The sequence below is a fragment of the Empidonax traillii genome, unplaced genomic scaffold (genome assembly GCF_003031625.1).
Source record: "Empidonax traillii isolate 1590-97213 ecotype Southwest subspecies unplaced genomic scaffold, ASM303162v1 scaffold853:size531304, whole genome shotgun sequence".
NCBI classification, from domain to species: Eukaryota; Metazoa; Chordata; class Aves; order Passeriformes; family Tyrannidae; genus Empidonax; species Empidonax traillii.
Window position 1 is genome coordinate 444,590 of NW_020956046.1, and position 14,875 is coordinate 459,464.

The 14,875-nt window shown below is 41.5% G+C and overlaps 1 protein-coding gene across 2 annotated transcripts; it reads right to left on the reverse strand.

Annotated features, from left to right (window-relative positions):
• Positions 1-4,405: 4,405 nt before the first annotated feature.
• On the reverse strand, positions 4,406-14,399 carry BIRC2 (baculoviral IAP repeat containing 2). Of its 2 annotated transcripts, XM_027902222.1 has the most exons (10): positions 14,251-14,399; positions 12,846-12,912; positions 10,832-11,789; positions 10,622-10,721; positions 9,383-9,461; positions 8,758-8,806; positions 7,557-7,799; positions 6,336-6,590; positions 6,134-6,175; positions 4,406-5,290 (listed from the first exon to the last, which is right to left on the reverse strand). In XM_027902222.1, the coding sequence occupies exons 3-10, from the start codon at positions 11,703-11,705 to the stop codon at positions 5,097-5,099; spliced, it is 1,836 nt and encodes a 611-aa protein (XP_027758023.1). In that variant the 5' UTR covers positions 11,706-11,789; positions 12,846-12,912; positions 14,251-14,399; the 3' UTR covers positions 4,406-5,096. The 2 variants fall into 2 exon arrangements, with proteins under 2 accessions (XP_027758023.1, XP_027758022.1); XM_027902221.1 differs by having other exon boundaries at positions 10,832-12,912.
• Positions 14,400-14,875: the final 476 nt, after the last annotated feature.

Sequence of the window (14,875 nt, forward strand, 5' to 3'; positions counted from 1 at the left end):
GCTGAGCAATGCAGTTCATAGTTCTGTCTTGCTTAGGAACCCCTCTGGTGACACATCACAGAACTGCATTTGTAGTATCCCATTTTAAGCCTGTCACCAGCATTCAAGTCGTTATTACAGCTCCTCTGCACAACCCTTACCCTCATTTTTTATTCTTAAAACTCATGGGTTTGTGCTTCATGTTAAAATGTATTTCATTTAATATTACAGGCTGGAGAATTCATCCAATGGCTACAGAACACAGTCATCTTAGGTCAACTATCATGAATGTTACTTTGGCCCTTCAAACACATCAAGATCAAAAACATCGAGATCAGCCTTATAGTCACATCTTGGGGCTGCAGCATTCTTCTTTCCTCCCACAGGTCTTCCCTTTTCATGCAACCCTCCTTCGGCCTATAATCCAGTACCAAATCACAGCACTTCCAGCTTAATTGTACTGATGGGGCCCTATATCAAAAGCTTCCAAGCAATCCAGAAATGGTGCTTTCTTTGGGGGTTACTTAAAAAAAACAATATTAAAGCAAGATCATGTTGCTGTGATAATATTCAGTAACTTGAAAATTTGTAAATTTTTCATACCTTTTTGTTTAGTGACTTTTAAAGCTCTTACATATTCATGCCACTCTGTTTTTGCCCTGAAGACTTATACAGCATTCTTAACATGCTTTATTGAAAAAGATATAAGCAACAAAATGACAGTATTGCCAAAAGCAAACTGGAACAGCATCAGACTGGAAATTGCCAGGATAATAGGTTAAGAATTTAGCTGTGATATGGAAGCAGATGGAATGAGCATGGACCTCTACAGAATGTAAACATGTTCTCTAGACAACACTGAAGGAGTCCCAGTTTACGTAAGACCGAGACAGCAGTCTTAAAACCCAGGAAAGTTGTTAAAATGAATTTAGGAAGTTGCATTTTACAGTCCTCACAAACTGCCTCGCCCCAGGGACTTGCAATTCCTCATGTTGATAGTGCAGTGTCTAAGCTTTAGCTTGCTTTAAAATTTAGTGTTTGATTTACTTAAGACTGCACAATGATTAATTTTGTCTTTCAGCATCAGGTTATTCCTGTATGTCAAAACATCCAATTCAGGAACTCTGAAAATTGGAAGAATAAAAGGGATTCCCATGTTCTGGGGGATCTTAAGTATTCCTTTAGAATACCAAGAGGAAATACATTCTCATTCCTATACCCAAAATTTTGAGTGTGCCTGTTGTTTGACTGACCTTCTCCAAACCAAGTTTAAAGTGTTGTACTTCCCTGGCCCTGAGGTGCTTCTAAAGTGTTCGAAGAAAAACTCCGTAACTCATTTTCCTTGACAGGGTTCATAAACCAAAGCAAGGAGTGTGTGTAAAAGCGAGTTTTTCTTATTCTGATTGTTGCATATATAACTCTTCTAAAGACTATATTCTTCCCTTAGAATTGAAGGTATCTATCTTCCCTTGGGCAAATCACAGCCTTACCTCCTGTCCCGCACTGTCAGTACCAAGTACTGCACTTCTCTATATGCCAAAAGAATACAGCATCGGTAAATCAAGCTTAACAGATCAAGCTAAAGAAAGATCTTTGTTCTAACTAAGTTTACACACTAAAGTGAGCGTAGAAAGTTTTGGCAAGTTCTCCAGCTTTTCCTTAAAAAAATTTCACCAGGCCAAAACTAAATGCGAAGGACACTGCTAGGACACTGCCTATTGTGCAAACAGTTTCCTGCTATGTTCCAGCATATTTTGGTCTCTCAGAAGAGAAGAAAATAACTCTCCTCACAGATCCTGCTGTGTTATTTTCAGAAAATATTTGGAGTGCTGCTCCTTCTTGCACAGGATGTGTGCAATACCCTGGACTCTTAGGCTTGAAGGGTCCCATGCCAGCAGCCATCAGTGAGAAGGGTGGACTGGAGCATCAGTAACCCTTGGGATCACATTTTCAACTAAGAACAAAACCAAAGGACTGCTGATTTAATGCAATAGTGACCTCCAGGACAAGAGTGACAATTACCTGTGAAGTAGTTCAACAGAACACTTTTGTATGTCCAGAATACATCTCCTGCCTGAGCTGAGGTGGGTGTTCAGAAAACTGAATTTGCAAGTTCAGTCCAACTGCAACATAAAAGTTGACACTGCACACCCCAGCCTCATAGACTACAACTGCCACAACACAGACGTAAAAGCAGATGAACACATTATCTATAATTTTCATGTGCTTCTCTTCTGATATCTTGCAAGGAATATAGCAAAGAACTGAGTTCTGAGAATATGGCACTATGGAACTACTGCACAACCACTAACTCTCTCAGTCAGAAAAAGCAGTAATATAAAGATTTTTCTTTTTTTGTCGTGCTAATGGAATTCCTAGGTATTTCCTATATGGCAATTCATTTCAGCATGTTAAGAGCAGAGCTCTGTTATGACTAGTGGCAGTACTAGAACTACATGCTGTCTTCAGTTTGAAGAGTATTGGGCTTCCTGGTCAATGCTTAAAAGCAAACAGAAAAGAAAGATAACGGTCAAAAAAAGAACACAAAAATTCAGGAAACTGCTAAATAATTACAATAAAACTTTATGGCACTTGCTTCCCAAAACATACAGCTGCTATGTGAGAATCCTCTGTATCTTGCAGTATCGCAAACCAGTATCAGAAACTGCAACTGCTCCAGATCTGTTGCAGATATGATAAGCTTCATTCCAGCAAAGAAATTGCACATTTATGGGTGCTGGGAGTATTGCCTTCTATCTTCCTCTTACAGCAAGTCTGACCACTGAACTCCAGTGATACTAAAGTTCACATCCTCTACACCCCCTAAGCCATGCAAACACAGTCAGCTCAAGATAAGCCATGGACCTGAAATTCTGAAATGTTGTCGTCCAAGAATTTGAGCTACTTGGTCAGCACAGCTGCAGAGGGTGCTTGTGCGAGGGTGGCTGTTTATTGCTGTTTAACCTAGTCAGAGCTCTGGAAAATGCTTTCAAAGAAGGAAGTGGACACAGAACAAAGTGTGAGCATGGTCAGCTGGTTCTGTCACTTGATCCTCTCCAAATAAAACACTAAGCAGACTGTTCTCCATGGTCTAACGTTTTGCCAGGGTCCTGTTTGCAATGTGCTACAGACAACTAGCTCGATTAGAGCTTTCTTGGAATAGTGCTGAGGAAAGAGCATAACTGCTCACATGTACAGCACTATTGAGCAGGGCACCCACAGTCATTACAGTGGGGTGTAGCAGAAAGCCATACCCTACATTAGCCTTCCTGACAAAACTAGGTCAAAGAGCCTTACCCATTAGTTTCTAGATCAGGTTCTTCCACTTCTCAGAAAGTGATTCAGGTACCTAGGATGCAGACAGGCACCGCTGTTTGAAGCCATTCAAAACACTGACCAACCAGGGCTTACAGGTATATTGCACATCCTGAGATATCCTCAGGCATCACATCTGAACCACAGAGGGCTTCTTTTTAAAGCCCTGTATATCCTCTCATCTGATCTATATGTAGTTAACTGGAACATCTGAAAACTCTAACCCCTTACAGTTCTAGGAAAAAAAAAAAAAAAAAAGTCTGCCTGCTACTATGTTTTTCTACCATGTTTTTCCCTATCCTCTTCCTTGTTCAGAAACAACACTTACCTGCTAACAATTCCACATTCTTCAGGTGAGCCTGACCTCTCCAGTTCCCCCTGCAGATTCATCTTAATCTGTAGAAAGTATACTTTTAAAGACATTTCAAAACCAGAAAACCAAAAGTACATTAATCAGAGGTGTTTAAAATTACATGCTAGGTTTGAAACATTTACACTTTTAATAACAAAAATAAAGGGAAGATATGTACATGTAATAAAATTGGGCAAAGGTCTACATTTCAAAGAATTACAGCAAGCCAATCTACAGTTAAAGAACCCAGGTCTGAAGACTGAGAGGTCCACACTCAGACACCAGACAAACCGGTTCCACCACTGCAGGATCTGATGCCGTCATCCTGGCAGTATTCTTCCACTGTTTGACACGAAATCCTTGCAAAATACCTACAAACAGAGGTGTTCATAGGTATCTACCATGCAAGTCTAGGCATACAAAGTTGAAAAGGCTGAAGTAAGAGTCCACTGGTAAGGGAGTAGGAGTTCCTAGACTACCAGCTTATTAAACAACACTTCATAGGGGGCCACAAGATTCTACTATTTAATTGCACAATCACTATGAAGTTCCAAACACAGAAAAATAGCTTTTACATTTAATCCTTAGCACAAAGACTGCAGAGCTACCTTCTGTCTCAAGGTGATGAGGACCAGGATTTCTATCCTTTGAAAAATCAAGACAGAAGAAAGTACCAGATGCTACTGGGGTTTTGGGGGGTTCTGTTTGTTTTTAAATAAAGAGGGAATCATGAAGCAGCACAGAAGCTCACTTCAAAAATGAAAGACAGACAAATGGAATTAAGTTTTATTGTACTTTTGGATGCAAACCATCCCAAAATCTTGTCAGGAAAAGACAGCGTTCTAGTTACTGCCGGGAAAAGCCAACAATGGGAACAGAGTAAACAAACACTCCTTTGAGACGTAGAAATATTTTAATTCAGTCTTCATATAAACTATTAGTAATATACATTACACAAATATCAAGACATGAAAAAACTTCTAAAATTCCTGCTGTTCCTGCAACAGTTAGCCTCTTTTCTCCTTAAGTCCAGAAGAAAGCCAAAACAGGAGTAGCTAAAGTTAATTATTAATAACAGCAATCTTAATATATTTCCTCGCATCCATGTGGAGGAAACTCATGAGAAGAGTTGTGCCAAGCTCCATTTTAGGAACTCAAGCAAAAGGTTTTTTTATTCAAAGTGACACTAGTGTAACTACTTTCCCTATTCAGAAAGGAACACCACAAAAACCTCACCCTAATATTGATTTGGTTTTATGAACAGAAAGAGTCTTTGGCACCGAAGGCCTAGTGTGCTCATAACGATGATCCACTTTACTATTACACAACTGTGTTAGGTGGTTGATTAATGACCTTCTGTGCCACAATTTTCCGTTCTTAAGACACTGCTGGCTAAACCTTCAGCAGCTGGAGGATGACAGGAACAACGACATTTTGCAACTTTCCCTCTTTACGAAAGAAATGTACGGACTGTACCCTTTATTGTCCCCCTGCAAATAGGGCATTTTCTAAGGGATGGTGCACATTCTTTGCATACCACTAAATGACCACATGGAATAAAAACAATAGAAACTTCTTTGTCCATGCAAACTTTACATGTTCTTTCCTCTTGCAGTCTTCTTAATTGTTCTTCCATAGGCAAACCTGGAAAAAAACAGTTACCTTTTTGTCAGCCTGAGTATGTGTATACATTATATCAAAATGTATTTAGAGGATTGCCATGCTCCATTTCACCCTTTATTTCCCCATCTGTATTCACTTAACACAGATGGCAGTAAGAAAATAAGAACATTTTCCAGAGCTCAGAAGTGGCATGCAAGGAACCAGTCTGTACTTTCCACTTCTGAGAGGTGACTGACGGCTCAGGGTTGGAGGCCAACCGGTGTTTACATTTTAGCAAACGCTGTACTTTCCTTGCTTGGATATCAGAAACACAGAGCATAGCCTGACTGGTGGAAATGAGCTATATCCAGGCTTGTAAACCTTTCTGCAGTCTGTTAACAGATTAAACTACAGGACTGAGAACCAGAGCAAACTCAATCCCACGTCTGACAAGTGTTTATGTACCCAGCTGTTGCGTCAAGCTAGATCTCAGGACACCTATAACCCACAATGGAAAAGCAGAGATGAACCCTGCTGTGGAATGCTAACCAACTATCTACTCTCCAGTTTTTAGCAAATACCTGAATGAAAGCTTGTATCAAGATCAAGTCCAGCATGTGCTTCAACTGTTGAGCTCCAGAAAGCTCTTTATCATATGGTGCAAAATGATACGTAGGGCACAGGATACAGCTTACAGCTGACAGACTTGCTTGCAAGTCTGCACATGCACTTAACTTTTGGTTAACTTTTTCAGTCCATTTTACTAAAGCAGAGTTAGGGAGAGGGTAAAGCATAAAACCTACTTCTTAACCAAAGTAAGTTTTTTTTATCTTAGCAATTTGTTCCACAATACCCTTTAAGATAAGACGGCAGAATTTAAGGTACCTGAAACATCTTCTGTGGGAACATACTTCATGTTCTTCTCCACTGAAACAGGAGAAAAAAAATCCTTGTCATTTGACTAATCTATATTCAAACAGCATCTGTTTGTTTCTTTTTCTTCAGAGCTTCTTTTGCTATGAGAGCACTGGTTAGACTTCTATAAAAGTGTATCTTTTACAAACAAATGAAAACCAGAGAGACATACCAAATAAATCTTTGTAGAGCACAGGGTCACAATCTCGTAGACAGTTCCTGAATATGCTGGCTGCTTCATTTCCTTTCACTAAAATTGTATCTATCAGTTCCCTTGCTTGCAACGGTGTCTGAGTCTTCTGCTTAATAACATCATGCTCAGGTTCTGTTATCACTTTAGCTGATAGTAAACTCCCAAGGATCGGAAGTGTACATGTTAAACGCTGGAATAAAGCCATTCGATTCTTGCGGATTAAGGATAAATCATCTGGAACATAAGGGAGATTAGATATTTGTTAGGAATACACTACTCCAAAGTGCACTTCTTTTTAACAATAATTGATACATTCTTTACACTCCATTTGAAATATTTACTTATTACACATCATTAATAAAGCCCTCAGTAAGTTTCAGTGGTATTCACATAACGAACAGACTTATGAAAACCGCATAAAAGCAGCTTCTGAACCAAAGCCTTTTCACCCAAGAAACCTCCTGCTCGCATCTCTAGGTTAAATCACCTGGGGGGATCTTGTCTAACTAGCACACTAGCACACTCTCCAGAGAATTGCAAAGAAAAAAACACCTCTGCATAACACCACTGCTAACTTATCGACAACCAACAGGTTAACTTTAGTCAGTGTAGGCAAAATCATGTCTGTACATAGCAGAAAGCTCTTTTAAGAGGTGTCCCACAGGATTTCTTTAGGCTGCAAAACTTCTGTGGTATTGAAGCTACAGGAAATCCTAAAGACACATCAAATAAACACTAAATTGCTATGTACATGGGCTGAGTCAGACACAGTAAAGCATATCTTTGGTCATCTTACAGAATCTGAATTTGTAGAAGTTTATGGCTTCTTCTAGGAGGTGGATATGATGGCTTACTGATTCAAGCAGCCTAAAGACCAGGCAAATTTGGAAAAAAAATTAGTAGAGTGGGCCAACTATTTTATTAACAGCAATATAAAGGTACACAAGTGGAAATAAAAATGGCTTTGGAAAGAAGAGATGATTCTGAACCCCTTGGCCCCTGGTATGAACCATTCTCCTAAAAGGGAATAAAACAATTCCCAGACTGCTAGTTCCATACAGATATCCTGACAATGCTTTTAGAGAACCTGATTCTAATAGCAATTAAACTAAATCACTTAGTGAATACAAACAAATATAGAAAACCTATGCATATTACAAACCACTTCAAATTTCACTTTTATTTATGCCTTTTAAGTACCTGATGCCGCTTCTTCTAATTGTTTTTCTTTCTCTTCTTCAATCTTCTCATCTTCAGCAATGAGCAAATCAGACACAAGATCATTAACAGTCTTGTAGTTTTCTCCAGTTGCCAAGATTTTACTTTGCACTGTTTGCTTTATAAGCCTTCTACTAAATCCCATCTCCAAGGCAGCTTTAATAACAGGCGTGTTCATCATGATTGCATCTTCTGAATGACTCTCTCCAGGGCCAAAACGAATAACTAATCAAAGAGGAAAATCACCATGTATAATATAAAGAATAAAATGCCTATACAACCCAGAAGTCAGACACATCAACATTACCTACACACATGAACACCTGGCAGTAAAAAGTTTCAGTGGTTAAATAAAATTTTTTAGAAGTAGTTTTAAAAATGGAAGCCAGTTGCTTAGTCATGGATTGAATCCAAGATAAACATCAATCGATGTCAGGCCTTTGCTAAAATCTAGGATAATCCAGAGAAACCACTCAGAATTCCATTGTGTCTTAACAGCTTATACTTAGTCATTTCTAACTTCAGCCTTGAAAAACATCTTGGGAGAATGGAGGGGGGGGTGTGGAAATCTGTTTATAGTACAAACAATTGCTCTATTCTAAGTCTTGATCAGTATTTTCCATTCAACTTAGTAAGCACCAGACACACGGGACTCCTACTCATTGTCCTCAGCCAGCATGGACTAGGATAGCATAAACTCCTCCCAGAGGGTGAGTGGATTTTTTTCCACCATAACTGGAATCCAGCCCAGAAAGACTTCATTTTTATCAGCTTATGCTACCTTCTTCCTTAACCACTGCTGCTCAACTCGGAGCATTTACACAGCTATGTGCCTAAAGATGGAATTGCATAACTGCACGGTCATGACACCCTCCAGCAATTGTTCCACCAAGTTCAGTACTTGCTTTGCTTAGCTGAAACCCTGAAACTAAAAACCACAAATGCAGCAAGTGCCAAGCCTTCAAACCCACAAATTTTAATATGAGCTGCTAGCATGAAAATAAAGAAAATAAAAACCAAGATCTCTTAGAGGCTTTTCCTTAGACTTCATCCATACAACATCAAAACTACCTCACTTTTAGGGAACAAATGTAAGAATTGGCTATCCAAAGCTAATTTGCTTGGCAATCACTGAGTTTGCAAAATGCTGAGGAAGTTTAAAAACATGCTTTAATATACATACTTGGGGGATCAATGTTTTCATCTACAGGCGGCTCAGAGGTTGACAAGAGCTGTGGAACAGAAAAGAACTACATTAGTATCAAAATACTGCTTTTCCCTCTATGTACCTTTCTAACACATTCTTCCATCACAATCCATGCTAAGCCTTTTACCTGAGTGGTACCCATTAAATATTTTACATGCAGTTACACAAGTCTGCAAATTTGTGCAACTATATAATTGATATAAAGCTGATGCTGACCACTTCCATGAAGAGGAGTTTAGCATACTCTTGCCATAAGTATTACAGATAAAAATAACAGGCTGTCTATGACTGATTTCTGAAATAATAATTACTGAGCTGCATTATTCAATGACACATAATCAGAATTTCCCTCTCTTAACATAAAGGAGCTCATGCCTCATAGGACTTTTCCACAAGTAATCTGTAAAAGTTCAACTCTACTAGTTCAAGACTAGCCATGGTTCAGTACTGGTTTCTTGTATGTGAACATGAAGGGCATTTATCATGTTAGTAACCTAGGGGAAACATATGCAGAAATCAGGCAGAAGGATGGACCAAACTCACAAAAAGGACATAGCACTCTTCAACAAGGGAAAAGCAAAGTTACAGGACAGTAACTTACCTGTTCAAGGAGATGGGGGAATCTGGCCTGAATTCGACTTACAAACTCTCTTCCTTTTACACGAAGCAGATACTCACATCTGGAAAATTGACATATCAAATTATACATTCTACTTGCCAAAGGAAAAAATACAGAAGAATGAAGGAGTTTAAACCTAGTGTAACTTGAATGTTTCTCTTCCTTCAGAAGAGAAAGAGTCCTCTTAATTGGAAGCTTGATGCAGCCTAGTGTCAGGTGATGCTTTGATAAAACTTTTCCATGATGTCCAGCTGCCAGTAGGCTTATGTATATAAATGCAGCAGCTCAACATTCTGCTACCACTTGTAATCAGAATTGCACGTCATGAGAAATGATACCGTGTCAGCATCACTACAAGTGCAGTGATAAACTGTTTCTATCTTGCATCTTACCATTCTTATCTCCTACTCAAATCATTCAAAATAATTTAACGCCACTATCAAAGCCAGATCCACTTCACTAATGCAGTTTTATCTCCTCAGTACTTTTACTGACAGGCTTAACACAGTAAGAAACAAAGGTGTCATTTAACCCTACACACATCATGTAGTCCAACAATAGTTGGTAAGTTGCCCACAAAAGTCTAGCTGGAGATCTACTACAAGAACAACTATAATTAGCTTTCCTGAAATTAAGTGCAGCTATTTCTGTCATGAGTGTAGGTGTCAATTTTCACAGGCACAGACAGTAATTAGGTATGCAATTGCCATTTAATTATGGGTGACATTAAAAAGTTATTTCTGTTATTTTTCCAATAAAGACATATTAAACAGCCACTGAAACCTTCCTCACAAGCCCTTCCACGTGTAGGAAACTAAACTGCACGAGCAGAAAAACTAGTTCAAGAGCATTCAGCATGGGCACAGAACTAGAACAAATGAGTTAAACATACTTCATTTCTCAACAGTCTGTGCTCTCCCCAGTCTGCCTGCTGACTGCTTCTCTTAGACAAACACGCTCATTAACAATGCAGGCTAATAGTGATTTAGGGATGCACATGGCTCTTAATTACAAGGTGGAAAGCATTATATACCATGTTTAACGAAGAAATGTTTTAATTAAGCCCTCCTTAGCACTTCAGAGCTTTTAAATACACATGAAATACATCCAAAAGAAAGACTGAATTTGTACATCATACGGTGAAGTTAAACAGTACGTACTTGACAAAATTAGAAGCATTTAAGAACGTGAACAAATTATGATAAAGACATTGCAAATTACCTTGGAAACCACTTTGCATGCTCAATCCATGGATCATCTCCAGATTCCCAGCACCTTAACCCACCATCACAGCAAAAACACTTGACATCATCATTGCGCCCTTTAAAAAAAGAACAAGGCAAAATATCTAGCAAACACTCACACAATTTACGTTAAAGTAAATGCTGACATAGCTGCATGAATAAAACTGGAGCAGTCTGGGTTTCTTACCTACATAGTAAAAGCCAGCATCCGCAAGCTGTTCGGGCTGAACTGGAATTCTGGTTGGCCAATTGATGAATGTTTTAACACGTGCCTCATGGGTTTGCATGCTCACATTTGAAACATTGAAACTTGGCTGGTCTCGAGTGAGGTTTTCCACAAAAGAGCAGTTCGGATAGTGCCTCCGGTGCTCTGACACAGCATTATCTTTCGGTTCCCAGTTACACAGCTGACCACCACAGGTAAAACAAGCAACTTTGTCTGCTGTCCCCAAGTAATAAAGTCCGGCCTTTGCCAGATCAGTGGGTGAGAGAAACGTCAGTGGCCATGAGTGAAAGGTGCGTAGCCTAGCCTCTTCTGTACTCATAGAAGGATTGTAAAGCTTATGTCTCAAGAATGAAAGGTCTTCAACTGCCCTAGTAGTTACTGGGTCTTGAGGAAAACTGGAAAAAGAGCCACTGAAATATCCAACTTGTTCTGAACTTGGAGAAAGCGTTATGGAACGTAGAGATGGTGAGAGACTGTTTGCAACTGAGGGCAAAAAGGCAGAATGAGACGACAGTCCAAGGTTGTTAACTGAAAGCATGCTTTGAACAAAACTGCAGCCAGGATACAGCTGTTTATGTTTTTCCATAGCATTATCTCCTGGTTGCCAGTTATCCAGTGTTAAGCCACAAGTGAAGCACTTAACTTTATCCTGCACACCAGTGTAATAAAACCCAGCCCTGGCAAGACTCCGTTCTGATACCGGCATGTTAATGGGGAAAGTAGAAAACGTTGACATTCTGTAGAGTTCACAGGACAGGTCATACTTCAGTTCACCACACACAGCGCTCTGCCTCATGATGCTAGCCAAGAAAGGGCTATCTTCCACTATATTCATAATGGACTATTTTTGGAAAAATGGGACAAGTCTTCCTCTGGGAGGTAGTTGTGTGCACGAAAGGCAATTTGGAATAACCCCCGCCTGTAGAAAATTAATAAATACTTTGATGTGTAACTTCAAATGAGCATGTGAATAGAATCTGCCTCATGATTAACAGCCTTTTAACGTTTGGGAAGTTCTTATAGTTTAGTTTACAAAACTGCTTTCAGTGCAAAAGCTGCCCCATCCCATTTTAACACTTAAAGAAAGCATGTTGAAAAGGAATTTCCCTTGAATCATATAAACACCACGTGCTTTCCTTCTTTTGCATATCTGGGAGAGCAGTACCAATTTGTCAGGCTAGTGGAGGTGGGATCAAAACAGAAAAAACCTCAAAAGGGTTTACTAATCCTTTGTCAATAAAGAAACTAAAATGGGGGGCAACTAAAACAACATTGTTCTCATCCAGAACATATGTCAAGTGATTTAAGAAGTAGATTTCACCCTAGACAGCTGATAAATATGTAGCTTATACACACGTATGGATTTTAGTTTGAAAACCTCATTAGGAACCTGAAAAGTAGGGTTTATCAAGTTCAAAGGGCATACAAAATACAGAGACCCTGAACTGACATTACTGAACTGATCTGGTATATTTGCGACTACTGGCTCGCAAAAAAACCTCTCAACTTCTGCATATTGTTGTAACAAGTTGTTAAGACTAAAGAAGTTAGTCTATACACAACTCCACATGTATTGAATATTCAGCTATTAGTGAAAAAAATCCTACACACCATCTCTGACAAGGATGAACTCTCTCTATTAAAAAATCTGGGATAGCCCCAGCTTTTCTGTCTACAGCACTGTCAGCACTGAATTAACAGATCATTTCAGTTTTAACCTGGTGCCTGAGTTACAAGTACAGAGTTATCAAATTTAACATAAATTAATTGCCTTGTGTTGGGGCATTCTGATGCTTTATACAGTTGAATTAAATTTTTTCTGCATGCCATGTTTATGGCAGAGTAAACAGAACCCTCAGATTAAAAAAAATAATAAAATTGATGCCTTAGTTTCTTTATTTCTGCACAGAACTACCTCCCAGAGTTCAGACTGAAGTCCCTTCTAAGGTGTCTACGCCTCCATATTGATATTGACTGTTCTCAAGAAGAAATTGTAAGTATCTGCAGTTTCAATCATTTAATTCTTTTGGGTGGAACAAAATCTGTAAGAAAGAAAAAGAGGAATGTTTCAACATATACAAAATTAGGTGTATGTGACGTCTATGCAAACAGAAATTACACAAATTGAAACAACATAAGATTTCTTGTAATCACAGAATGTTAAGAGTTGGAACGGGCCTTAAAGATCATCTAGTCCAAATCCCCCCTGCCACAGGCAAGGACACCTCCCATTAGACGAGGTTGCTCAGAGCCACATCCAACCTGGCCTTGAACACTGACAGGGGTGGGGTGTCCACAATGTCCCTGGGCAACCTGTTTCAGTGTCTCACCACTCTCACAATAAAGAATTTCTCCCTAATATCTAATCTAAATTTCCCCTCTGTCAATTTGTACCCATTACTCCTTGCCCTCTCACTACAGTTCCTGACAGAACCTCTGGCCTCCTCCCTGTAGGCTCTCCTCAGATACTGGAAAGCTGCTTTGCTATGCAACCTTCTCTTCTCTAGACTGAAGAGCCCCAACTTTCTCAGCCTGTGTCATTTTAGCTAGAAAGTTTCAGGGAGACAGCTTTACAATGTGATATGAAGTGGATTTTACACAATTTCCCTGCTACTGACACATATGCAAAACTGTTTAATCCACAAGCAGGATTTTTCTGGCAGATGGATTACATCAGGCAACTTAATCACCAGCTGTGTAATTAAAGGTAAGATCCTGTACTAAAGATGCAACCATTTAAACTGGTTTAAGCTAGCAGCTTCTGAAACAGTGAAGGTGCAGTTTTATAACACTGACTTAAGGAGCTCTGGAATTTTTAATTTCCGTAAAGCCAATTATATTTAAAACACAGGACATTAGCAAAACTGAACTTCACCAAAAATTCAGGTAAGGCCAAATACAAAGTTTTTATATATGTATATGTGAATAAACACAAAATTATACATTTAACAGCCTGGCATAGAGTACCAGTTCCTAAAAAGTTCTTCCAGGAAAGGTTCAAAACAGTCATGATGACACAGCACTACGAACACAGTCCCCTGCGCTACGGGCACAGATCCGGAGCACCAGACGGCGCCCGGCGGGGTCTGTCGGTGGCCGCACCCCCGGCAGCCACAGCCCCATGTCCCCCTGTCCCTCCCCGGCTCCGTCGGGCCTCGCCCTCCGCTCCCCCTTCCCGCGGGGCCCGAGCGGATCCAGCGGGGCTGCCCTGCTCCGCTCCACGGCCTGGGGCGGCACAGGACCCTCAGCCGCCCCAGGGCTCCTCTGCCACACCGGGGACAGGGACAAGGACAGACGCAGCCTCCCACCTCCCTCCCGGCAGGGCCCGGCCCGGCCCGGTCCCGCCCGCGCCCCCCCCCTCTCTCCCTCCCAGTACTCACGGCCTCCGGGTGGGCCCTGCAGCGCGCCCCAGCGCCCCAGCCTATATGCGGTACCTGGCAGGGAGCGGGGCAAGAGGAGCCCCTGACCGGCACCACCCCACCCTGGAAACTCCGGCCGCGGCGTCGCACCGGGAAGTCCCGGCGGACGCCGGGCGCAGGCGGGGCCGGACAGGGCCCTGCCCTTCCCCTTCCCCCAGCGAGCGAGCGAGCGCCGCCGGGCGGCGGGAGCGGCCCGTGGGACTGCGGGGGGCCCTCGGCGCGGGGGCGCCGCTCGGTGGGGTGGCTGTGCGGAGGGGGAGGCCCCGGCCCCTTGACGGCACCAGGGACCTTGGGTACTTTCCTCCCGGCCGGCGGGGAAACCCGCCCGCAGAACGTGCTTTCCTTGGCGGGGATTTCCAGCTCAGCCGGCGCGGCAGCGGGAAGGGGAGCGCCCGGGGGATGGGGGGGCAGCGGCTCTGGCAGCGGCCCAGGCTCGGCACCATGGGCTGCACACACCCCCCCGCCGTCCCGAGCGGGTGGCCGGGACGGGGCTCGCCGCAGACCCCGCAGTTTATTTCACCTCTGCTCCTTGACACCAGTGTCAAGCTCGGCCGCATTTCCTAATATAGGCAGCTCTGCAGCCTGC

Excerpts from the sequence above, each read along its gene's own strand:
- BIRC2 (XM_027902222.1), bottom strand. The coding sequence starts at position 11,705 with ATGAATATAGTGGAAGATAGCCCTTTCTTGGCTAGCATCATGAGGCAG. Across the intron at positions 7,800-8,757 it reads TGAAAACATTGATCCCCCAA|TTATTCGTTTTGGCCCTGGA; the intron begins GTATGTATATTA and ends CTCTTTGATTAG. Across the intron at positions 5,291-6,133 it reads TCCCACAGAAGATGTTTCAG|GTTTGCCTATGGAAGAACAA; the intron begins GTACCTTAAATT and ends GTTTTTTTCCAG.